General features: G+C 45.4%; 1 protein-coding gene across 1 annotated transcript; it reads left to right on the top strand.

Annotated features, from left to right (window-relative positions):
• Positions 1-2,788: 2,788 nt before the first annotated feature.
• SAMM50 (SAMM50 sorting and assembly machinery component) lies at positions 2,789-25,351 on the top strand. Its single transcript, XM_054173779.1, has 15 exons — positions 2,789-3,295; positions 5,431-5,541; positions 8,417-8,518; positions 9,930-10,017; positions 12,615-12,721; positions 14,626-14,756; positions 14,959-15,046; positions 15,746-15,874; positions 16,848-16,919; positions 17,981-18,067; positions 20,388-20,458; positions 21,708-21,775; positions 22,503-22,649; positions 23,523-23,664; positions 25,123-25,351. Exons 1-15 carry the CDS (start codon positions 2,789-2,791, stop codon positions 25,166-25,168), a joined length of 1,896 nt encoding a protein of 631 aa, XP_054029754.1. The 3' UTR covers positions 25,169-25,351.
• Positions 25,352-26,368: the final 1,017 nt, after the last annotated feature.

Consider the following 26,368-nt stretch of genomic DNA (forward strand, 5'->3'; position numbering starts at 1 on the left):
AGAGAGGACTTTGGAGTGCAAACTTTTGTGTCCACCAATCTGTCAAATAGCAAACTGTAGCATTGCTTAATTGGACTGGCCATTGAGTAGTCCTCAGCTGTGATTTCCCTAAGCTTGAAGTGCTAAATTTTACAGCTTTCAAATTGATTTTAGAACAATGGAAGACATGGGAGAAAGTCTCAAGCTCTCCTTTCCATACTACAGAAGACTGGTGCTATTTTACTCTCTTGATTTCATCTGTGTATAGAACCTCAAATCTGTAAAGGAAAGTTGGAAATGTTACTCTTTAACTACAACCAAAAGACACAAGATCTGTTTTATATTGGCTTTGTTTATATGTAACCTTTCTGGAATTTTATAATACTCTGCAAAATGTTAGTTTTACCAGTGTGTGTTAGAATTTCAGCAGGAATGCCAAGTTTTGCTTCCTTTCTGTGTACTGTTCCAGTAACTGCACTCACACCAACGTTAATCACCAGTGTTGTGTACAACTTCAATTCAGTTTCCCTTTTCTAAAATAAAAAGACAACTCTCTTCTGTTACCAAGTCTTCTGAGCTTTCTTGACTGTATTTCAGCTAATGCAAGTTAAATCAGGATGTGTTCACTTCATTGCATGTTCCAAAGCTTTCATGGTTGTGTGGTGTGAGAGGTGTGCTTGCTCGTGCTCCAGCTGCACCTGGAAGTCGCCTCAATTTAAAACCTGTGTTCTTTGTGATCTGTTACTTGCTGCTTACAACTGAGTTAAAACCACATGAAGTTGTTACTGGGTTCCGGAGGAAGAATCAGAGTCATAAAGGTTGGAAAAGATCTCTAAGACCAGAACAAGAGGACACAGTCTCAGGCTGCGCCAGGGGAGGTTTAGGTTGGATGTCAGGAAGAAGTTCTATACAGAGAGAGTGATTGCCCATTGGAATGGGCTGCCTGGGGAGGTGGTGGAGTCACCATCACTGGAGGTGTTCAGGAGGAGACTTGATGGGGTGCTTGGTGCCATGGGTTAGTTGTTTGGGTGGTGTTGGATTGGTTGATGGATTGGACACAATGATCTTGAAGGTCTCTTCCAACCTGGTCTATTCTATGTCTGCAGATTTTTTAACACCTCCAGGGATGGCAACTCCACCACTTCCCTGGGTAGCCTGTTCTAATGCCTGACCATTCTTTCAGTAAAGACATTCTTATTAATATCCAAACTGAACCTCCTCTGGTGCAACTTGAGGGCTTTTCCTCTCATTCCATGACTTGTTACTAGAGAGAAGGGGTCAGGTCACTTCTCTCTAGCAACCAGCACCAGAACAAGAGGACACAGCCTCAAGCTGCACTAGGGGAAGTTTAGGCTAGAGGTGAGGAGAAAGTTCTTCACTGAGAGAGTCATTTGTCATTGGAATGTGCTGCCCAGGGAGGTGGTGGAGTCACCATCCCTGGAGGTGTTCAAGAGGGGATTGGATGTGGCACTTGGTGCCATAGTCTAGTCATGAGGTCTGTGGTGACAGGTTGGACTCGATGATCTTTGAGGTCTCTTCCACCCTTGGTGATACTGTGAAGTGATCAGACAGACATAAAATGTCTTTACAAATGAAGATGCTACTATATGAAACTTGATATAACAAAGAGAGGACCTGGAGAAGGTAGCCTTGCAAGTAGCAAATTAGCAGGAAAGAGCTGGGACAGCTTGGTTTATCTCAGGAACTTCACCACATCCTTGTTGCCTGTGACTAGCAAAGTCTCTGCATCCTCATCTCTGATGCTTCCTCATATATCTTTCCTTAGCTAACAAAGTGTCCTTCAATGACAGCAGAAATGAAGAGTAACTGTACAGAACCTGAACTTTTGGACAGTGTGCAGGCTTAATGGGCTGCCCTGGGAGCTGTAAAGCCTAATTTTAATGAACATGAAGTGTGTGATACAGGGGGGTAATATATATAAAGGGGAAACTTAGTAGGTGGTCTGTACCTTCGGAGTACCTCAGCCAACGGGGTCACTTGTGGCTGGGAATTCAGATAAAAGAAGGCTGTGTCCTCTGGCAATTTGAAACACCCCACAGGGATGTTGGCCGTGGACTCTCTCTTTTCTCCAATAGTTTTACAGGACACCCTCAGTCTGCTTTGTGAACACCACCCTCTAGCATTCTCAGTTTTCTGTGCAGAAGGCACTGGCCTCCACTCTACTCCAGCCTCCTCCGAGAGAGGTGCAGAGAGCGAGGTCTCCCCTTAGCCTCCTTCTCCAGATTAAACAACCCCGCTTCCCTCAGGCACTCCTCGGAAGACCTGCTCTCCAACATTGCTGCCCTTCTGTGGACGCCTCGATGTCTTTCTCAGGCTTTCCTTTGTTAGAGCACATTCGGTCGTTTATCGCAGCGCGGGTACCCATGCCAAACAACTGTACCAAGTAATTTAAAACAGCAAGTTTGATGTCAGTTTAAGATGGGGTGCAGCACACCATGGAGTTTCCTGTTGCCTGTGAGCCCAGAGGCGCTAGGTTTTGCTCACCCAGTTCCAACAGGCAGCAGCGCCTAGGCTTTAGCGCGCTGCTGCTAGAGGGTACGCGTGAGAAGGCTCCGGTGTCGGGACGGTCTTTTGTCCCCCCGCGTGCCCCGTCCCCGGCTCCTGCGGCGCATGCGCCTCTGCAGGGCTGGAGCAACTGGAGCCTGCGAGTTCCGCCCCGCCTCTTCCCGTTCCGCCGGCCAATGGGAGTCGGGGTGGGGCTGTTTGTCATGGCTGCCTCCGTGCTACGGCCTTGAGTTAACTACAGCTGTTCAGCCCGCACGACTCCCTGCTGCCGCTCTTTGCCGCCATGGGCACGGTGCACGCACGGGTAAGCGCCGCGCCGCGGGGCGGCGGGAAAAGAGCCCGTCGAAGGGCGGTTCAGAGGCCCCGCCCGGCGCTCACCTCTGGGCCTCTCCCGAAGGTCGCCGGGGGACCGGTCGGCGACCTTCACAGCAAGCCTGGGGAGGGGGACGAGCAGCGGCCGTGCTCTTCGGGCGGGTATAGCGCCGTTCACCGGGGACAGGACCGAGATCAGCAGCGGGCCGTTCTGCCATGCGGTGCCGTGCCCCGCCTCACTCGATGGGCTCCGCGCACGCCCTGTCGGTGGCAGCCCGAGGCTATATGCAGAGTGTTGGGCAGCCGGGCCGGCGACCCCCGTCTCGCCACGGGCATGACTGCGGCTCGGCTGGTGGCAGGTGCAGGCGTAGGCGCCTGGGCCGGTCTCAGCTGCCGCTATAATGAAGCACCGAAGAGCACTGCTTCCCCTTCACAGATCTGTACTTCCTCCATGGTGGCGGTCGAGGTTGACATTACCGTAAGAGCCAGGTTGCATAAAGGAAAGCGGAAAAAAATCAGATCGCCCCTGCTCAGAGCAAAGGGAGAGTGTCCCTGGGATGCAGCTGGCACAGTGAGAAGTGGAGGGTTTAGGTTTGCACTTCCACGGTACACAGCAGCGTTGCTGAAAGATGTGCCTCGCATGGCTGAAGCACCTGGAGATCCTCGTGAAAAGATACTGAATCTCCAAATTGCTTAAAGGAGGAAGGTGAAGATCGAAGTGTTTATTATGGTAGGATCGGAAGGAGGGGTTATAATGGTGACAGGTAAAAATAGCATCTTAACCATCAGAAAAGAATTTCTGAGAGTAAAGCTGTACATAGGGTCTGGAATACTTTAGGAAGGCCATGAATTCTCTATGCCTCAAGGAGAGAATAGGGAAACCTCTCTCGAGGTAGTCCAGATGAGCAGCCTGCACTTGAGCAGGCTTATGAAGAAGTGCAAGGACCATGTGAGACAGCTTCTAACAAAGTTAAGCTGTAAGAATATCTGTGTGGTGCTGAAGAGGTCGGTGATGCTGTTGGCTGTAAAGCAGAGGAATCCCAGAGCATTGTTACAGCCATTTGGTGGAATACCATGTGGGTTTGGATGAAACTGCTTTCCCATTAAAGCAGCCATGGGGTGCCTGCATAGGGGTCCATGAGACTGTGATGTAGATAATTCAAGTCTGGTTAATGAGTGATTGACTTGCTGGGGGGGGGGGGGGGCTAAGAATGGTCTGAGTGATTCCACAAGATCCCAGATAGGATACTTCCATTCTGTGAGCCTGTTGGAAACCAGCAGGCTTTTATACAGCATTTAATTAACCCAATGAACAGCTGCAGGAGGCTTTTAAGATTCCAAGTATCTAATTTCCATGACTAATTTAATTTCTGTTTCTTTTTTCTTCTTTTTTCCCCCTTCTGTTCTCGGTTATGCATTCATCTGTAATACAAGCTTGTAGACAGTATTGTGTGAAGGCAGAGCGTTTCATGGTGATAGGCTGGACTTGACGATCTCTGAGGTCTTTTCCAGCCTTGTTGATTCTATGATTCTATGCTTGCCTGAAAATCATGGAGAGTAAAAGAGGATGCTGTCTTTGTTTAACCTGATTCTGATCTCTAACAGCAACTTACTGCTGCAGCAAAACAGCTATCCTTAAATATAGACAGCATTTGCTGCATTATTTGTGTCTAAAGACCACAAGTAGATTTACTGAGTTATCCAATCTTGACCTCTGCTTTTGAAGGTAACCCTTTATTCACTCCTGCATTAATCTGTTAGCTTCTGATAAATCTTGGTTTAGGACTCTTTCAGGTACAGTAAAACTATGCTGTGGTAGAAACCATTTGTATTAAGATGTTCACTTCTGTGGAAGTGAAGGGCCTGAAGTTCTTGAGCACTACTTGGAAGGTTACTTTTAAAAGAAATATTAAAATAGTATCCTAGAATCAGTCAGGGTTGGAAGGGACCACAAGGATCATCTAGTTCCAACCCCCCCGCCATGGGCAGGGACACCCCACACTAGATCAGGCTGGCCACAGCCTCATCCAGCCTGGGCTTAAAAACCTCCAGGGACAGGGCCCCAACCACCTCCCTGGACAACCCATTCCAGGGCTTCACCACTCTCATGGGGAAGAACTTCCTCCTCACCTCCAGCCTGAATCTCCCCACCTCCAGCTTCATTCCATTCCCCCTAGTCCTATCACTACCTGTTCATACACTACATGTTTACATGCAAAGTAACATGCTGTGAAAACACTATTTCTTTCCCCCTTCTTTTAATTGTTCAACCTTTACACTCACCTCTCAAACTAAGTTTTGACACCCTGTTATTTTAATATTTATTTTTTTTAGATTTTGGGTTTTAAGAAGGTGGAATTCTGTTTAACACAGGAAAGGTGCCTTGCAAGGAAGGCTATTCTTTGAGAAAGCATTCAGCAGGAAAGCTATTGCCATTAAAACTGTCAGCAAGCAGGCAGGTACCAAATGTGCTGGTGATTCCCCTCACTTCAGTCCTCCTCTTTTGCTTTTTTCCCCTCAAGAGCTGATGAGCACAGTGTCAAGAGCTGTAATTTGTTTCCTTTGCAGACATCATGAATCACAAATGCATGTGTTTCTGTTTTGTGGTTGCAGAGTTTGGAGCCCCTTCCAATGCCTGGGCCAGACTTCGGTGCCTTGGGAGAGGAGGCTGAACTGGTTGAGGTTGAACCTGAGGCCAAGCAGGAAATTCTTGAAAACAAAGATGTAAGTAGCTGAGCTACATCCTCATTTCTTTCACTGAGAGAGATGTCTTGCTTGCTTTTCTTAAGGAAACTTTCTGAACTAAGATTTGAGATGTGAAAGAGTTACCTTTAGTGCTGTGAATGTAACCTGATGTTGTCTAGTTCCTGTTCTTTTTTTCCCTGCCACAGAAGCTGTTATTAAAATTCAACTTTGAGCCAAAAGACCTCTTTCCAGATGCTGCTTTCCCTTCTCTTCTCATAAAAGATTATTGCTTCTGCAGCACTGCTTAAGGACAGTTGCTTGGTTTGCTCCCAGTCTCCTGGAGTGCACTATGAGCCAGGTTTGGGTGAAGTCCCACCAGGTGAATTATATTACAAAGAGAAATGCTAATTTCAGCAGGGGACAGTAGCTTTTTCCCTTCTTAAGTACATAAGACCATGTCTGTCTTGGCCCATGGTGTGTTGAGCCATGCTAGGGGCTAGATACCATGGGGTATCTAGGGGTGAGCTAGGGGTGAGATACCATGCATTATGTTAATCTGTTACTAAAATTTTCCTTTCTCTTACTCTGTTCAAAGTCATCCTCACTAGTGGGCTGCTGACAACATTTTTATTTAGTTCATTATATATATATATATATTCTGATAAGGTTTTTTCCAAGCAATTTGCAGTAATGCTGGGCTGCTCTTGTTCCAGTGTTTTATTATATGGGAATATGGGAAGCATATTTGCACTTTGGCCCCAGCAACTGCATGCAGAGCTACAGGCTGGGGTCAGAGTGGCTGGAGAGCTGCCAAACAGAGAGGGACCTGGGGGTGCTGATTGACAGCCACCTAAACATGAGCCAGCAGTGTGCCCAGGTGGCCAAGAAGGCCAATGGCATCCTGGCCTGCATTAGGAACAGTGTGGCCAGCAGGAGTAGGGAAGTCATTGTGCCCTGTGCTCTGCACTGGTTAGGCCACACCTTGAGTCCTGTGTCCAGTTCTGGACCCCTCAGTTTAAGAAGGACATTGAGACACTTGAAGGTGTCCAGAGAAGGGCAACAAGGCTGGGGAGAGGCCTTGAGCACAGCCCTGTGAGGAGAGGCTGAGGGAGCTGGGGTTGTTTAGCCTGGAGAAGAGGAGGCTCAGGGGAGACCTCATTGCCCTCTACAACTACCTGAAAGGTGGTTGTAGCCAGGAAGGGGTTGGTCTCTTCTCTCAAGCAACCAGCACCAGAACAAGAGGACACAGTCTCAAGCTGCACCAGGGGAGGTTTAGACTCGAAGTGAGGAGAAAGTTCTTCACTGAGCGAGTCGTTCGTCATTGGGATGTGCTGCCCAGGGAGGTGGTGGAGTCACCGTCCCTGGAGGTGTTCAAGAGGGGATTGGATGTGGCACTTGGTGCCATGGTCTAGTCATGAGGTCTGTGGTGACAGGTTGGACTCGATGACCTTTGAGGTCTCTTCCAACCTTGGTGATACTGTGAGACTGTGATTTGCAGGTGTGGGGGCTTGATGCATACCTCTGAAATTCCAACACAAGGAAAAGCCTGGAGAAGCCAGGGAGCTGCCATCGCTGCAGTCTGCTTGCACCAGCTAACTTGGAGCGTGTTGTGATTTCCAAGACAAAGTTATCTCAGATCCTTGTGTAACATGATTTTAAATTATCTGAATGGTTTAAAGAAGATACAAAACATTGAGAGGCTGATGCTCTTAATATGCATTTTCAAGTACACTGCTCCAGTGGTAGTGTATTTTTAAACAGTACTGGGGGTGTTTAAAAGACACAGGGATGTGGTACTTGGGACATGGTTTAGCACCAGACTTGGTAGAGTTAGGTAGTGGTTGGATTTGCTGATCTTAAAGGTCTTTCCCAAGCCAAATGATTATATGACTCTACAAATGTTCACTGAGTTTAAATATTCATGGCTTGTAGGTTTGCTTGGTGTTTCTTTCAGCTCTTTGCTTATATGTAGCTGATACAAGAAGCAGGTAAATATAAGTAACCACTTGTTTTGTCTTATATATCCTAATACCTCAGTGTGATTTCTGCAGTGGTTTATTTGTCCATACAACAGTTAAAACCCTTCTGCTACGACCAGCGTTGGCTTTGTTGTTAGAGGTTTTTTTCCCTTCAGTTTCTATGTTATGAGAACAACTTCCCAACATTTTAGATAGTCATAGAATTGTCAGGGTTGCAAGGGACCTCAAGGATCATCTAGTTCCAACCCCTCTGTCATGGACAGGGGCCCCTCACACTAGATCAGGTTGCTCACATCCAGCCTGGCCTTAAAAACCTCCAGGGATGAGGCTTCTACCACCTCCCTGGGCAACCTGCTCCAGTGTCTCACCACCCTCATGGTGAAGAACTTCTTCGTAACATCCAATCTGAATCTGCCCATTTCTATTTTTTTTCCATTCCCCCTAGTGCTATCATCACCTGACACCCTAAAAAGCCCCTCATCAACTTTCTTGTAGCCCCCTTCAGATACTGGAAGGCCACAATGAGGTCACCTGGGAGCCTTCTCTTCTCCAGACTGAACAGCCCCAACTCCTTCAGTCTGTCCTCACAGGAGAGGTGCTCCAGCCCTCTGATCATCCTCCTGGCCCTTCTCTGGACATGCTCCAGCACGTCCAGATCCTTCCTGTAATAGAAGCTGCAGAACTGGATGCTGTACTCCAGGTGGGGTCTCCCCAGAGTGGAGCAGAGGGGGAGATTCACCTCCCTCAGCCTGCTGGCTTTGCTTCTCTTGATGCAGCCCCGGCTGTGATTGGCTGTAATGTGGTTGAGCTGTGCTTACCCTGGGAATGTTCAGGGTTTTTCACTTGAGCAGCAGTATTTTTTCGTACATGGTGACCTGGATACCCATCACTAGATGCAAACTCAGTGTTTGTGTTTAAACCTCTGTTCTGCTTAGGTGGTGGTTCAGCATGTGCACTTTGATGGACTTGGAAGGACCAAAGATGACATTATCATGTATGAAATTGCTGATGTTTTCAAGGCTAAGAATCTCATTGATGTAAGTACTGCAAGTGAATCCCAGAATCCTGAATACTGGGTAAAAATTCAGATTACTTTTTTTCCCCCCTTTTTCCTGCTTTGGGCTAGACCCTTCAGATATGGGGCAGCTTGACAAGTTTTGCAATGATTCTGATCTTCTGATACAGAAGCCAAGCTTAAACATGAAATACTGGCAGATACTGTATTTTTTCATTTGTTCAAAGATGTTCTGAGATGTCAGACTCTTCTCTGGTACTTTTGCAGCATTAGTCTTCCCATTTGTAAATTGCTAACTGTGTGTGAGACACTCTGGAGGGTTAATGCCCATTCTGAAAAGAAACAAAACGGGGGAGGGCTTGTGAGTGCTTTGCCCTCCCTGCAGGGCATTTTCCCCCTGGGAAACTGAGTCTGTTCCACTCCCCCCTCCCTGCCCAGCTGGGGTATAAAAAGCAGGACATTGCAGTCATTAGGCCTCCTTTTGGCTCCTGCCTCTCCTGGATGAGAGCTACTGTGGCTGCCCTCCTGCTCTTCTGCCAGAGAGCTGGGCCTGATCCTGCTCCCTGCTGCCTCTGTGCCTCTTCTGAGAGAGACTGGTTTTGTATTCTTCTTCTTTGTCCCCCTCCCATCCATCCTTCTTCCTTGCCCTTGTGAACCTTACCTGTTACTGTTACATATATATTTATTTTGTTTGAAGAAAACTCTTTCCCTCTCTAATCCCAAGCCAACTCCAAATTATTGCTTGGTGGATTTGTTCTTTCCTTTTCTTGTCCCTCTATTGGGAGGGAGGAGGGGGGAAGCAGGGGAGAGATTCTCAGCCTTGCCCCCCAGCTGAGCTCTTAACTCCCAGTTAAGGCTGAAACCACCACAGACACTTTTAATTTGCCTAAGATAAATTATCAGATCTCAGCAGGTTATAATTGCTGTCCACCTCCACAATGGATCCAAGTGTGAGTTTGGCTGTGTGTCCTTGCACTCCTGGGTTGCAGTAATTCTGCAGTGTGGCTGCTGACTGGACCTGTAAATTGGTCTGAATTTCAACAGAGTGCTTGGGCTTTCTGCCAAAAGCATGGGCTCTGTACATAGGGAAATCATATTTAACTACTGAAACTTAGGTGAATAATTGCTTTGAGTGTTGCAAGAATTAGGAAGCAAGCTAGCAAAAGGTAGGAATTGAACTGGATACTCTAGAACTTAATTGATTTCTTCACATAATCAAGTGTTGGAGTGATTGTGACCTGTTTTGAAGGTGCAGTCGTGTGTCTTTATATACAAAAGCTGTGAATGCTTTGTGCCTTGACTGCATTTACTGCTTTATCCTGGTTGGTTTTGGTAAACAGGAAGGCTCCAATGGTCTAGATGAGCTTTGGAGGTCCCTTTCAGCCCAAGGTGTTCTATGATCCTATGGCTGAGCTACTTCTCTCATCCTGTAGGTGATGAGAAAATCGCATGAAGCTCGTGAAAATTTGCTTCGCCTTGGAATCTTTCGGCAGGTGGATGTGCTGATTGATACCTGCCAGGGTAGGTATTGCCTCATCAGTCCTCACCTTGCTTTTTCCTCTGGTGCACACAGACACATGCATATGTCACAGAATCACCAAGTTGGAAGAGACCTCAAAGGTCATCGAGTCCAACCTGTCACCACAGACCTCATGACTAGACCATGGCGCCAAGTGCCACATCCAATCCCCTCTTGAACACCTCCAGGGACGGTGACTCCACCACCTCCCTGGGCAGCACATTCCAATGGCCAGCAACTCTCTCTGTGAAGAACTTTCTCCTCACCTCCAGCCTAAACTTCCCCTGGTGCAGCTTGAGACTGTGTCCTCTTGTTCTGGTGCTGGTTGCCTGGGAGAAGAGACCAACCCCTTCCTGGCTACAACCACCCTTCAGGTACTTGTAGAGAGCAAGAAGGTCTCCCCTGAGCCTCCTCTTCTCCAGGCTAAACAACCCCAGCTCCCTCAGCCTCTCCTCACAGGGCTGTGCTCAAGGCCTCTCCCCAGCCTTGTTGCCCTTCTCTGGACACCTTCAAGTGTCTCAATGTCCTTCTTAAACTGAGGGGCCCAGAACTGGACACAGGACTCAAGGTGTGGCCTAAGCAATGCAGAGTCCAGGGGCACAATGTCCTCCCTGCTCCTGCTGGCCACACTATTCTTGATGCAGCCAGGATGCCATTGGCCTTTTTGGCCACCTGGGCACACTGCAGGCTCATGTTTAGGCAGCTGTCAATCAGCACCCCCAGGTCCCTCTCTGTTTGGCAGACACCTTTATGTGTTTCAGATGTGCTTGTGCTGTGCTATGCATACAAATGTATGTATCTATACGTGTTAGTGGGGCCAGGGAGAAGCAGCAAAGCTGGTAAAGGGTCTGGAGAACAGGTCTTCTGAGGAGCAGCTGAAGGAACTGGGGTTCTGTAGACTGTCAAAAAAAGAGGCCAAGGGGAGACCTTGCTCTCTACAACTCCCTGAAAGGGGGTTCAAGTGAGTTGGCCATTCTCCCTAGTAACAAGTGATTGCCCAGGTTGCACCAGGGTAGATTTAGATTTACTATTAGAAGAAAATTCTTCACTGAAAGGGTTCTCAAACAGTGGAATAAGCTCCCCTGGGAGGTGGTTGAATCCTTGTGCCTGTAGGTGTTTTAAGAGGGGCAGAGATGTGGTGCTGAGGGACATGATTTAGCCCCGGATGTGGTAGAGGTAGATAATGGTTGAACTCGGTGATCTGGAAGGTCTCTTCCAACTGAAAGGATTTGTAATTCTGTGATTGTTATGTGAAAGGTGTGTTTGCATGTGTCCTTATCTAAAAAGTATGTAAATACTAATAATAACTTGAAAAAATGAGGGAATTTCCACTACTAAAGTAATTACAGTGCAGTCTCTTAAGTCAAAGTTTCAGAGGGGCACTTGAGAAAAAGCTTTTAAAAGTATCCTGTAATTCCATGTATTCCACCTCACAGAACTGATACAGCATGAGAGACTGAATGCTGAAGGAAAGAGCAGGAATTGTGTTAGTGCTTTTGGTTAGAATTGGCTTATGTTACACATGGGCCAGATGGATGTGTGTAGGTTTCACAGTGAGGCCCGCCTGATGTTCCTGAGCTGGTGGTTGCTTTTCAGGCTTGTTGCTGTTCCTTTCAGTAGACAAAAATTGTTACTGAGAAGGAGCTTGGCCACGTATTGCAGAATCACAGAGTCATTCAGGTTGGAAAAGGTTTCTGGGACCATCAATTCCAACCACTGACCCTGCTCTGCGAGGTTCACCCCTAAGCCTTGTCCCTGAGCACCACATCTAAACCACCTTTGTTTAGCCTGGAGAAGAGGAGGCTCAGGGGAGACCTTCTTGCTCTCTACAACTCCCTGAAGGGAGGTTGTGGCCAGGTGGGGGTTGGTCTCTTCTCCCAGGCAAGCAGCACCAGAACAAGAGGACACAGTCTCAAGCTGCACCAGGGGAGGTTTGGGCTGGAGGTGAGGAGAAAGTTCTTCACTGAGAGAGTTGTTGGTCATTGGGATGTGCTGCCCAGGGAGGTGGTGGAGTCACCATCCCTGGAGGTGTTCAAGAGGGGATTGGATGTGGCACTTGGTGCCATGGTTTAGTAGTCAGGAGGTGTTGGGTGACAGCTTGGACTTGATGATCTCTGAGGTCTTTTCCAACCTTACTGATTCTAAGGAAATGCAGTGTAATCCCACAGGTGATGGAATGCTGTCCCATTTCCTTCCAGCAGCATTAGGTACCTTGGACAGCTGCTGTAGCCAGAGCCCTGAGGGAAGTGGGAGCACCCTCTGGGATCTCTGCCATAGTGACAGTGTTCTTCTTGCCATGTCTGGGCCACTGTAATTTGTGTTTGTTGTGATGTAGGATTTATGTCCATCTTTGGTTCTAGTGGGTGGCTAACAAGCCAGTGTCACTGTTTCATAACTAAGATGTGTGATGCCTAAAGTCAGTCGTCCTATGGTCAAAGCACACTGTGCACTCATACCCAAATGATGTCTCTTTCTCAAGCCCTTTTGCTTTGCCATGTGGACTTTGCTAATTAAAATCAACTGGTTTTCAAACAAGTCATCTTCTGTTTGTGGGGTTTTTGTGGGGGTCTGTAGAGCTAACATACATTTGTTTGTGTAGGAGATGATGCCCTTCCAAATGGTTTAGATGTGACCTTCGAGGTAACGGAACTGAGAAGACTAACTGGGAGCTATAACACTATGGTTGGCAACAATGAAGGCAGTATGGTATGGATTGTTTCAAATAATTATGGATTTGTTTTGATATCCCTCTCCCTTTCATGTTTCAAACCCAGCAAGGAATTTGTTGATCCAAGCCCAATTACTTTCTTGGTCCAGCTTTAGTAAGGCTTTGTAAGACCTTTGTCTCAAAAGAGTCTTTCTATTAGGCAGGCTTTCATTCAGCAAAAGCCTATTTTGACCTAGAGAAGTATGCTGTAGCTTCCAACCCAGTATGTTGTTGTTGTTTTTAAGTATTAAAATGAACTTAAATTATTTCTTGGTAATACTTAGGACACTGTCTGCTGGGGAGACTAGTAAGCAGTTGGGCATTTGATTTCTGTGAGATGTATTTGAAGTGTTTTCTTCTCAGTCAAAATGCTTCATATTTGCTGGAGAAGCTGTCCTTGATTTCCAGTATTTTAGTCCAGTTGGTTCTGTGTTGTAAAATGAAAGGTTTTCCAGAACCCAGCTGTGGAACTTGTTGATTCAATTAAGGATCCATCAGATTAAAATATTGGGTGAAAGATATGTACAAGTTGACACCAAAAGTAACAGCCATGCTGTTGTACTTGTAGTGTCCTTTCAACAGAAGTGCTGGTGCAAGTAAATCGTGTTCAGGTGCTGGTTCCTGCACCTGTTCTGCTTTCTCATGTGCCCAGTGCAGCTGTGCCTGGGGCTGGTAGATAAGCCAGATCAAGGGACTCATCCTTTTCTACTTAGGGGTATTTTTAACCTAGATAAGATACTGCATGACTTGGGCACTGGTGCTTTGCACTTGCAAGGAGAAGAGGAGCTCAGTGGGTTGAGAGCTGCATAGGCAGCTCTGCTGCCGAGGGCAGTGTCCAGAGTGGTGTGGGCTGAAGGAAAGCAGTGGGGAGTCTACTTGCTGGTTGTAGTGCCTTCAAAAATTCTGAATGCTGCTTGGGTTTCTCTTTGTACTCTTCTATTTGGTTTTAATTTGTTACAGAGAAGTAAAACATTCGAATGATAGAATAATATGAGTTGTACGCACTGGTGTTGGCAGCAGAAACTGTTTCCTTAAGAGCTGGATAGCTTTGACATGTATTCCAGTTGCTTAAATGAACCTGAAAGCTATAGATCTAATACTTTATGCTAATAGCCCTTTCTGGTTAGTTGGATAATTGCATAGTAGCTGTCATCATGGAGTTCAGGTGACTGATGTGCTTCCAACAGGTGTTAGACAAAGGCAGTCAGGATTTGGTTTAAAATAGAACACACAACAGTAGAAAATCCTGCAGTGGCTGTGCTTGAAGGAAACCTGCTGCATCCTTTTGGCAGAAGGGCTGAGAGCTACCAAAGGGATGTGAGGAATTGTGTCAAAGCTGGCAAAAGTGTTTAACTAGTTCCTGGAGAATTATGATTTGGGGTAGTGCCAACAGCACTGATGGTGAAAGTATCTTCCTACTCAAAACTGATGTAGGGAGGTGCTCTGGATTGGTAGTTTCCCCTTGGCTTTTGCTGTGGTTTTGATGAACTCTGCCTGGCCGGTAGTTTTTGTGATGGGCAGCTGGAAAGTATGCAGTTGCAGAGCAGCTGCTGGTTGCTGTTTGTTATGCCAAAAACTTATTTCCCTGGGCTTTGTGACTGGCTGAGAGATTTGGCTTGAAATAATAGCAATTCTGATGATACAGTGAGCATGCAGATTTAGTCAGCAGCTACTGGTCAGCAATAAACACTGAGTGATTAACTGTAACCTGTGCTATTGTGATGGCCTTTGCCGCCAGCACAAAGAGATCGCTGTAACTGAGTGTGATATTGAGAGCAATTTGTAATGGCTTTGTTTCTCATTCTCATGGTGGGTATGCTTGTCTTCAGCATATGACCAAGATGCAAGGCAGCAAACTCTATAAAATATGAAGCTGATTGTTTGTTTGATTTATTTGCTGTAGGTACTTGGGCTCAAATTCCCAAATCTCTTTGGGCGTGCAGAAAAGGTAACCTTCCAGTTTTCCTACGGAACAAAGGAGACTTCCTACGGCCTGTCCTTCTTCAAACCACAGCCTGGCAAGTTTGAAAGAAAGTAGGGGTTGCCTTTTTGAGTACTTCTTACTTTAATGAAGCAATATAAAGCAATTAATAAGATCTTCCACGGAGAATTCCTTTTGCTCCTGTGATGGTTTGCTAACGTAGGAGAGCTGGTTTCTGCCCTTTTGTGTGATAATTTAAATCTCCACCTACTCAAATAGTTTCCCTTCAAACCTGCCAATACTGCTGTGTTTCAGTTTTTCAGTTAACCTCTATAAAGTAACTGGGCAGTTTCCTTGGAGCTCTCTTCGTGAGACTGATAGAGGAATCTCCACAGAGTTTAATGTAAGTGTAGCACAAACTTCGTTTGTGTTTGGTACCGCTCGCAGCTGGCTCCTGCAAAAGTTTCGTTTGCTTTGTTTTGCTTGCAACACTTGTTCACAGGGCTGACTTGTCCTCATTTGAAAGAAGTCAACAGTTTTCAAATGACAGGGATAGGATAGGATAGAATAGGATAGAATAGAATAGAATAGACCAGGTTGGAAGAGACCTTCAAGATCATCGTGTCCAACCTATTCATCCAACACCACCTAATCAACTAAACCATGCAACCAAGCATCCTGTCAAGCCTTGTCCTGAACACCCCCAGATAATATACCTTAGTCTCTTTGTTAGAATTCAGTCTTACTTTGGCCATAGCAAAATACCAATGTGGGGTTTCTTTCCCAAGTTTGTAATGTTCTGTGGTGTCACACCAGGGAAGCAACTGGTTGTCTACTCACTGTGTCAGTTCACTTCAAGATACTTTTTCACTTGGGTTGGATTAAGCAGTGTGCACCTGTGTGATGAAACTCTCTTGGCTGTAGCAGAATTAGCATTACTCTGAACTGGAAAAGGGCTTCTCTCCCATCCAAGAGGTAGAAATAAAAAGCATAGACTGGTGTGTAAATGAACTGTAGAGGAGGGTTTCTCAGGGAAATGGTTATTTCAGGTTTTTTAGTAATATGTTTTTCCCCCATGTCTTACTCAATTCTTTATTTGTAGTTTCCAATCTGGAAGACCAACCACACGCTGAAGTGGGAGGGTGTGTGGAGAGAGCTTGGCTGCCTTGCTAGGACAGCATCCTTTTCTGTTCGAGAAGAAAGCGGACACTCTCTTAAATCTTCCCTCTCTGTAAGGCTCTTTTCCTCACCATTATTTAAAGCACTTTATTTTGAGTCATTTAATACTTACAAATGGTAGCTTTTGTTTTACTAGGTAGTGAGATTTATTTCAGACATCTTTTGCTTTTGTCATTCCCACCGTCATGCAGGAGGTCCAGCTAGAAAACACTTTCCCAGCTGACTGTTGCATTTTGACTGTTGCTTGGGCTGGTGTGTTCTTTCTGCAGAGCCTCCCTCCCTGACACCTGCCATCTCTTTCTCCAGAACTGTTTTGTAGTCAACACAGGATCAGATTTTCTGATCCTGCAGTCACAGGATCAAAGGGGATGTCAGAGGTTGGAAGGGACCTCTTGAGATCATGAAGTCCAACCCCTGTGCCAGAGCAGGACCATAGAATCTATTGCAGGTCACACAGGAATGAATCCAAAGGGGTCTTGAAAGTCTTCAGAGAAGGAGACTCCACAGCCTCCCTGGGGAGCCTGTTCAGTGCTCTGTGACCCTCACAGTGAAAAGGTTCTTCCTCATGTTGAGGTGGAACCTCCTGTGCTGTAGTTCGTATCCATTGCCCCTTGTCCTATCACAGGGTGCCACTGAGAACCTATCCCCTCCCTCTTGACCCCCAGCCCTCAGGCATTTACAAATACCACAGTGCTCTTTCTGAATAGTTTTTTCCCCTACCAGTTTTTGTCCACTTGCCATCTTTAACTGCTAGATGACAAATTGCAGAAGATTTCATTTGCAGGTTGCAAATTGGTGATTTCTTGTGTGTACCTTGGCTACAAGGGGGGTGTGCGTATGTATATATTTGATGTGGCTTTCAAAGTCTGGAGGTAGGTTACCCCCAGGTCCCTGGAGCTACAGCAGCCCTTGCTGGAGCTGTGGCTCTCTACCACTGCACACAGAGTTTTTGCAGGAACATAGATGTCTCTCTGTGGTATTCAGCAGATAGAAGAACCTAACCATGGCTGTTTGATTCTTTCCAGCATGCAATGGTTATCGATTCCCGCAACTCTTCGATTTTGCCAAGACGAGGTGCTTTGCTCAAAATCAATCAGGTTAGTATTAAATCACTCTCTACTAGGATTGGGGCTTACCTCTGAGTGTGTTTGAGCAAGGCTTTATTTATCTAATTGATGTTTGTGTTTAAACTTACTGAAGTTAGAATTTCATTGTCATGTTAACTAGGAGGCAGTGATGCTCAGTGTTTACACCGTGTGCCTTTCGCAAAGTAAAGATAAAATCCTGACCCCTTTTTGATGGTGGCAGATTTTCATCACTGATAAACAGCAGAGCCATTTTATCTCACCATGAGTGTGCAATTATTTGTTAGCTGAGTTGTGTTAATCCCTGACAGCATTTACCCTTTAAGTAGGTATTAGTCTTTGGTTTCTCACGCTGCAAGGTAAGACCACCAGGCTGTGGTCCTGTTGCTAGCTTAAGGAGTTTGTAAGTCTTACAATGAAAAAATTGAAGAGTAGGTAAAACTAACTGCCAAGAGCATACACAGGGATCATTTTGGGACAGAAAATGGCTTTCACTCCTGTTACTTACAGAGCTTTAGGAAAAGCTGGCTTTCTGCTGTAGGGGTCGATACTTTAGAAGCATTCTCTTCTGCAATGCTTTAGAAGCAGAGTGCTTTGGGATGCCATTGGAACTAGAAGTGCTAGTGTTCCTGTAAGCAGCAGTGAACTATTCTGTTTCCAAGTGAGAAAGGTGGATATAAGTGAGAGTTATTTTTGACTAGCACTGGTGTAATGCAGCTGGCTGGCTGCTTCTTCAGCCCTGATTTAGTATGTATGAAATCTTCTCAGGTCTAGGTAAATGCAGTAAGAGGTCTCATTTTAGCTGCTGGATTTACCAGCTCCATTCAACTTTGCCATCATTTACCAAATGGCTTAGACAGCAATACCTTGGTTACATATATGGAAAAGTGCAGCTCCTTGTTCTGAGGGTCATGCATGGTGTCTCCATTGGTTTCAAATTCAGTTGTCTCTCTTCAGCCCATCTCCTCTGTGCAAAGCAGTACAGAAACACTGCTCCTGTAGACCTGATGAACTCTTAGAGTAAAAAGCCATGTAATACCCATTACAACTTCCCTAAACTTCTGTCTTTGCAGGAGCTGGCTGGCTACACGGGTGGAGATGTGAGCTTTCTGAAAGAGGATTTTGAATTTCAGCTGAACAAGCAACTGCTCTGGGATTCGGTACGGTTGTGAAAGAGATCTTACTCATTGATCTGAGTTAACAAAGGAGGTTATTGATCTGTGTCTTTAGGACTTTTTTCACTTAGGAAAATGTTATGGAAGTGGATGATGGATGGTGTAGACACCTTGATTTGGTCTTCTGAAAGTGAAATGCTCTTTATTATAGAATAGAATAGACCAGGTTGGAAGAGATTTTCAAGATCATCGAGTCCAACCTATCATCCAACACCACCTAATCAACTAAACCATGCAACCAAGCACCCTATCAAGCCTCCTCCTAAACACCTCCAATGGTTTGGTTGGCAGAGCAGTTCTTGTGCATACCAACTTCATGTCCTTCAGAGGACAGCAAGTCCAGCTTCTTACAAGAACACAGACACTAAGTTTCAGGCAGCTTCAACAGCACAGACTTAGTGTTACGTGGAAACAGTTTTTCTGCAAAAAAATCAACATCTCTTAAATAATCTGTCTGGAGCTAGGAAGAAGTTCTTTACCACATGGAGGTGTGCAGTAAGTTCTTGTCTCCTAGCTGAAATAAGGACTTCTCTGTGATGATTTACAAATCAGAAGTTACAAACCTTCGCATCCCGGTATACGATAAAGCAATAAAATCCCTGAAGCAAACCCAAAAAGATCAGAAGATCTCTGTCTCTTGACAGCTTTTGGAGAAGTACTAAAATAACAGAGAAAAGGTAGGGTACTGGAGGAATGTTAGCATTACATCAGCAGTACAACTGAAAAACTCAAAGCTGCCTCTGTAGATACTCCTGCTGTAAGGATCTGTGCGACTGCTGCTTCACGCTTTTGACTTGGAGGTGACTCAGTGCAATTAAACTTTTGGATTAGAGCAGTGAAGCTAACCCAGAAGGACACATAAAAGCTGCTTGCTATAACCACTTTTATTGTATCATATTTGCACCTGGCATGTGGTAGAAAAAGAGGCATTGCCTGGTGAGTACACCTCACCATGCAAATTTTAGCTGACCTTCAGCTGAGAAAAGCAGTGCGTTCTCCTGCGAGGTAATTTAGTGGCTTCATGGCTATGCAAAGAGGGCTTTGCTCTTTCCCATGGCTGCTCATATGCCCACACTGTGAGTGAAAGTGAAGCATGTCTCATCACATGGTGTGCATCATTTTGTGTCATATAGTTGATGTGTAGACTTTTGTACAGCTGGCTTTTGCCTAGGCAGTGCGTTGTGCAGCCAGACAAGTGCGCACCGTCTGATGAGGTCACGTCTGATAACGGCAGGGGAGGCTTCTGGGGACTCTCCGTGCAGAAGGGAGCAAGAGTGTGCTGTAAAAATTAGAGATGTTATTCATACCAATAGAATAGAGTAGAATAGAATAGAATTAGAATAGAATACAATAGACCAGACCAGACCAGGTTGGAAGAGACCTTCAAGATCATTGTGTCCAACCTATCATCCAACACCACCTAATCAACTAACCCATGGCACCAAGCACCCCATCAAGTCTCCTCCTGAACACCTCCAGTGATGGTGACTCCACCACCTCCCCGGGCAGCCCATTCCAATGGGCAATCACTCTCTCTGTGTAGAACTTCCTCCTAACCTCCAGCCTAAACCTCCCCTGCCAAGGGAGGTTTGCCCTTCAGATCTCACTGGCAGTAGCACTTCTACTTGGTACACAGGCAGCAAGCAAAATGATGAAAGGTGTTTGTTACAGTGATTTGGCTCCCAAGAATTGCTGTGTAGGAAATCAGCAAAGCTGTAGGTGTATTTGATGCCAATATAGTGAGTTGCAGGCGGTGGCTAATTTACAGACAAATAAGAACTGTACATTTTTGGTAGCTATTTGTTGGGCTTAGCCTCCTGTGGGTTTAATTGCCAGGATTGATTTATGCCAGCAGTCCTGTCCTATTTCAAGAATTAAAACTTCCTCATGGAAGTTTGCCCAGGGAGGTGGTGGAGTCACCATCCCTGGAGGTGTTCAAGAGGGGATTGGACGTGGCACTTGGTGCCATGGTCTAGTCATGAGGTCTGTGGAGACAGGTTGGACTCGATGATCCTTGAGGTCTCCTCCAACCTTAGTGATACTGTGAAGCTAGGTGAGTGTAGCACTGCATGAAAGAAAGAGGGCAGCAGTGGTCAAGAGTTTCCTGAAAATACTTACTACAGATGATGTGAGACAGACAGGCACAGGCACACACACAGACAGGCACACACATGCAGATCAGCTGTAATTTTCTTGCAGGTGAATGGGAGCTCTGCCTGTTACTGAGCCACAACATTTTCCTGATGCTCATTTTAGCAAAACCAAGTAATGTGTGTTCATAAACAACTTCTCTTTTCCCCCAAAGGTTTTCTCAGCATCACTTTGGGGTGGAATCCTGGTGCCTATTGGAGACAAGCCATCCAGTATAGCTGACAGGCAAGTTGCTCTCAATGATTCTCCTTTTTGTTTTCAATCAACCCAGACAATACATAAAGAAAACTCTGCATTAGAAGAGAAGGAGCAGTAGCAGCTGTGGTTCTGAGGAGAACAGAATGTTTCTGCTTACCTTTAACTGCATGCAGTAGTCAGAGCCATGCTTTCTGGTTTAGATTCTCATATTGGGGTGGTATAAATCCAGAATTAGCAGTGTATTATTATAGAATAGAATAGAATTAACCAGGTTGGAAAAGACCTTTGAGATCATTGAGTCCAACCTATCACCCAACACCATCTAATCAACTAATCCATGGCACCAAGCACCCCATCCAGTCTCTTCCTAAATACCTTCAGTGATGGTGACTCCACCACCTCCCCAGGCAGCCCATTCCAACAGGCAATCACTCTCTCTGTGTAGAACTTCTTCCTAACATCCAGCCTAAACCTCCCCTGGCACAGCTTGAGACTGAGTCCTCTTGTTCTGGTTGCCTGGGAGAAGAGACCAAGCCCCACCTGGCTACAGCCTCCCTTCAGGTAGTTGTAGAGAGCAAGAAGGTCTCTCCTGAGCCTCCTCTTCTGCAGGCTAAGCAACCCCAGCTCCCTCAGCCTCTCCTCACAGGGCTGTGCTCCAGACCCCTCCCCAGCTTTGTTGCCCTTCTCTGGACACCTTCCAGCAGCTCAACCTCTTTCCTAACCGGAGGGGCCCAGTGTAGTAGCTCTGCCAGCTGGGCTTGAAAAATGGTCTTTACCATCTGCAGAATTTTGTGTGAGGCATAGGTAATGCTGCAAGTGCTTCTAGAAGTAAAGCCATGCTGTAACTAGGTTGACTATTTAGACAGTTTTTACCCTCTAACACTTGTGTTCAAAGGTCATTAGTAGAAACCATTTAGACATAGATTTATTTACAATAAATACTAAGTGTTAACTTCAAATTACAGCAAACACAGTCAGGCAGTATTCTGATTTTTCAGTGCTGGAGATCTTTCTGTTTTGATCTCTGTAAGTGGTGGAAAACTGATTTTTGTGTTTAATACTTCCATTTTATTCTTTTTGGCCAAATACATCAAGTTTTAGATGTACATCTAATTTCTTGTACTGCTTGTGCTTGTACCTTGTACCTTCTTGTACTACTGAAATCTGCTGCAAAGCTACCTGTAACTCTGAAAAACCTTGTTACTAGTACAGCCAGATGGTTTCAAATACAGCTGTCCAAGAGCAGCATTACATTCAATTTGCCTGTCTTCACTAGGTTTTACCTTGGTGGACCAACAAGCGTGCGTGGGTTCAGTATGTACAGCATCGGGCCCCAGAGTGAAGGTATGAAGCTTTTAGATCTCATCCCTCTGACAGTACAGTCAGATTCTGTCCTTAAGCTTTATGTAGCTGAAAAAGAATTGCACTTATTCTGCATTTTGAATCAGAGAAAACATAGGTCTTTGATCTGTCTTTGTGTATTAGTTGGAATAAAGCCCAGCAGTTCTTAGTTAAGCCATGAGCTCAGTTTGTAAACCAAGCCTGTGTTCAGAATTGCATACTTCCTGTGTGTCACTTTCATTAGGAAGCAACCTCAGTAAGTTCCCAAAAGCTGGGCATAGCAACAGTCACATTACATCTGTTTGATACAGAATATGTTCAGCCAATCTGATCAGCAAAGGTTAAATCCTTTGCTGCTGCCTTGCCGTTGTCAATAGATTCAGTAGGTTTTAAAGCTAATTGTTAGATTATATCAATGTTCTCATTTTTAAAAGTAAGGCAGGTATTTCAGAGCTGTTGAGAAGGTATTCTCTAAAGCACAGGTAGGTGCTTGCCTCAGGCTGGTCTGGTGAGGGGATGAAATGAAAGGGCTCTTCCCTTGGAAGGCTTAGAGAACTGTGTGAGTGCTACGGCCGGTGAGGTTGGAGAGGGCTAGAAGCAAATGCCTACAGTTGTAAAGGGTAGAAGTGCAATGTCAAATAGCTTCAGGATGTGTTCTTGTGCCTTGAACAACTGCTTCTTTTAATATATTCCACAGTAATGTTTTGATTCCAACATTTTGCCTCAACAGGTGATTATCTGGGAGGAGAAGCCTACTGGGCTGGTGGCTTGCATCTCTATACTCCTCTCCCTTTCCGGCCAGGTCAGGGAGGGTTTGGAGACCTTTTCCGAACACATTTCTTCCTTAATGCTGGAAACCTCTGCAATCTTAACTATGGTAAGACTCAGTAGAAGTAGAACAAAACCTCTGCTTCTCTCTGTATGTGAAAGCAGAAAGGAGAGTTATTCTGTGTCTTTACTCAGAAGCACTTTGTTTACTGCATGTATTTTGGTTCCTCTCAGAAAGCTGCTGCTACAAACTCGTGCATTTGGCACAGGTTGGCAGGCAGTTATTTTTTGTGAGCTCTCCATAAATGCTGGCACAACTTGGAGGAAAGAGATCCAGTGAATTGGCAATGTTGAGAGTCCAGTCTGGCAGCTACCATCTGTTATCTTACACCATTCTGAAGGGAGGTTGGGAGATGATCTTTTAGTGGGATTGTGCCATTTACTGGGATGGACTCAGTGAAGACTGGTGGCGTTGCAGTGTGTATGAGGGTGTGGTAGCTGATGTCACTCTTGGTTTTTGGTTTCTTCTTCCATTCCAAACTTCTTTGAGAGTACTTGTGCCTGACTTTCCAATATAATTTCAAACACCTTTGGGACATACTGATATGTGATGTCTGCCTCACTTGGTGGAAGAGAGGCGGCCTGCAGGTAGGAGTGAGACACTTCATGCACAATTGAAAAGTAGATGAATCGATTGAAACTGGTAGAGACCTACTAAAGATATTTAAGTCTTTAATACCCATTTCCAGATGCATGCAGGTGGGTACCCTGTAGTGAGAACTGAAGACAGCAATCCAGCTAAAATGATTGTGGTTTGAGTCCAAGGTACTTGGCATTTATGGGAGCTGTGGGCAGTAACTAAACAAAGAACCTACAGGACGTGCTCCTAAGTAGACTGTATTCTAGCTCTGAAAATCCAGGTAGCCCTTGACTACACTTACAGTCTGCTTTCAGGCTTCATCTTCTGCTCTTTTGCTTTCAGGTGATGGTCCCAGAGCTCACCTGCAGAAACTGGCAGAGTATATCCGATGGTCTTACGGTACTGGAATCGTTCTCCGACTTGGAAACATTGCCAGATTAGAACTTAACTACTGTTTCCCCCTGGGAGTACAGTCTGGTGACAGGTTTGTGTCTCACAGACATTTCTCCAGTAGTGACTGGTTTAAAGATTACTGCACTTCTATCTGACTTTGCCAGAGAGAATTGCTGCCTTTAAACTGGCATAGAACCAACAAAATGAACAGATTTTTTCATCTCTTGGTGCTCTCCCTTCAGCTTGCTTTCTTTGCGATGCTTTCACAGGAGTTCTTGCTTTAACAATTTCCTTCTCAAGTTTCAAAGTTCACTGAACTCCAGATCAGTTGTGGAAATGTGTGAATAGCTGTGTAGCAGGTTTCATTTCTGTAGGGGAAATGAGCCCTCAAACAGCTTATGGGATTTTGCTAAAGTCTTCCAAAAACAAGTGAATAGAATAGAATAGAATAGAATAGAATAGAATAGAATAGAATAGAATAGAATAGAATAGAATAGCATAGAATAGAATAGAATAGACCAGGTTGGAAGAGACCTTCAAGATCATCGCATCCAACCCATCAACCAATCCAACACCACCTAAACAACTAACCCATGGCACCAAGCACCCCATCAAGTCTCCTCCTGAACACCTCCAGTGATGGCGACTCCACCACCTCCCCAGGCAGCCCATTCCAATGGGCAATCACTCTCTCTGTATAGAACTTCTTCCTAACCTCCAGCCTAAACCTCCCCTGGTGCAGCCTGAGACTGTGTCCTCTTGTTCTGGTGCTGGCTGCCTGGGAGAAGAGACCAGCCCCCACCTGGCTCCAACCTCCCTTCAGGGAGTTGTAGAGAGCAATAAGGTCTCCCCTGAGTCTCCTTTTCTCCAGGCTAAGCAACCCCAGCTCCCTCAGTCTCTCCTCACAGGGCTGTGTTCCAAACCCCTCACCGACTTTGTTGCCCTTCTCTGGACACCTTCCAGCAAGTCAACCTCCTTCCTAAACTGAGGGGCCCAGAACTGGACACAGGACTCAAGGTGTGGCCTAACTAGTGCAGTGTACAGGGGCAGAATGACCTCCCTGCTCCTGCTGGCCACACTGTTCCTGATTAGATTAATACTGAGTTCAGTATCTTGGCTTAAAAAATGAAACCAAGTTTAACCATAGATAAATTAATTTGTTAGTAACCAATTATCTTACATCCAGCAAACACAAGAGTACACAATAAAGCTCAGGGGAGTACTGTGAGTACTGTGTCTCAGTACTGTTGAGTACTTGCCTGTGAGATGCTCTATGTTTTGCACAGGAGCTGGATTGTGTTTCTTGCTTGTCACTCATGGGAAATGTGAATGAGTAATAGCAATTGGGAAATGAAGGGCTTTGTTTTGCAGATGTAAGGACTCCCTGTGGCTGACAGATTGGCTAAGTGTTTATTCAAAAACCCCACCTGGGCAGCTGAAATTCTAATTGTGACTTTCCAAGGGCTGAAAATCTGGAGCTAGGGAGATCTTATTTTCATTTAACCAGTACCTGATGTATCACTTACATGATCTCTTTGTTTCTTTTCAGGATATGTGATGGTGTTCAGTTTGGAGCAGGAATTAGATTTCTATAGCTCACAAATGTGTTGCATCAGCATATGAAATTGTGCTCTGTCATTGGAATCAAGACTCTCCAATAGCTAAGATGTGGTCTAACTTTTTTCCTTGAACTATGGATACACATTGGAGTGATTTACCTCTCAGATTCCACCAGAAACTACATTAAACAATTATGCTCTAAAGGTTTCTTGTACTCTGATTCTTGTCAAAGATGGAAGAGTGTTTGTAGGATTTGAGTTACTCTTAGCTTACAGCTTTTGGTTATTATTTGTTACTTAAAATAGTAGGGATTTGTGTCAAAGATTGGCTTTTGGATACAGTTCACATGATTTTAGTTCTCGTTGGCCTGCATAGCCTTCACTCCTCCAACCACAAGTCTCACAGGTATTGGGGTGACCAAGTGTGAGTCTGGCTGGAGTGGAAATTATGTTGAAATGGCTTCTACAGCCTGAATTGCATACTGTGAAAACTGAAGTCGGTTGTCCAGCACAAAAAATGGGTTCAGAGCTCTCAGCTCTGAGATGGTTTTGAGTGTTACAGTGCTGGCAGTGAAGCCATTGATGTGGGTCTTGGAAGCATCTTTTTGTACCGGCTGCATAAAGGGAATGCCTAGCCACGCGATGGTGTGGCAGCTGCCGGCCTTGCTTGTGTGTCAGGCATGCCTCTTGACTGACTTCTTGAGTTGTGGATTCCGGTTACAAGTGACCTCCTGCTTTATCACTTGGCATGTATTCCAGTGTGTTAAGGTTGGGCTGATTCCCTGCTTTAGTCCTAACAACTCCTCTTTGAAGAGGGTTACTTTTTTTCCCCTTCGCTTTCTGTCAATCCTGAGTTGTCATCCTAGAAGAGTCTGAACCTAGGATCTGAACCGGGAATCTGAACCTGGAATCTGAACCTAGAATCCATTTTCCCTGCAGAGAAACTTCTAATATTTTTTTTTGTTATGGAGTGTAGGAAAATTTAAAATCATGACACCAAGAAGATTCTGGGAGAGCAGAACAGAAATACAGAAGCAATTATACTCCTGATGTCTTCTAAAGGCACAGGTTCCGACTTACGGGCACACTACTTGACTGTAGAATAGAATAGAGTAGAATAGAATAGAATAGACCAGGTTGGAAGAGACCTTCAAGATCATCATGTCCAACCTATCATCCAACACCACCTAATCAACTAAACCATGGCACCAAGCACCCCATCAAGTCTCCTCCTGA

Source organism: Dryobates pubescens, chromosome 27, assembly GCF_014839835.1.
Source record: "Dryobates pubescens isolate bDryPub1 chromosome 27, bDryPub1.pri, whole genome shotgun sequence".
NCBI classification, from domain to species: domain Eukaryota; kingdom Metazoa; phylum Chordata; class Aves; order Piciformes; family Picidae; genus Dryobates; species Dryobates pubescens.

Coding starts and splice junctions, on each gene's coding strand:
- SAMM50 (XM_054173779.1), top strand. CDS start 2,789: ATGGGCACGGTGCACGCACGGGTAAGCGCCGCGCCGCGGGGCGGCGGG. Junction 8,519..9,929: donor AGGCTAAGAATCTCATTGAT/GTAAGTACTGCA, acceptor CTCATCCTGTAG/GTGATGAGAAAATCGCATGA. Junction 23,665..25,122: donor GGAGTACAGTCTGGTGACAG/GTTTGTGTCTCA, acceptor GTTTCTTTTCAG/GATATGTGATGGTGTTCAGT.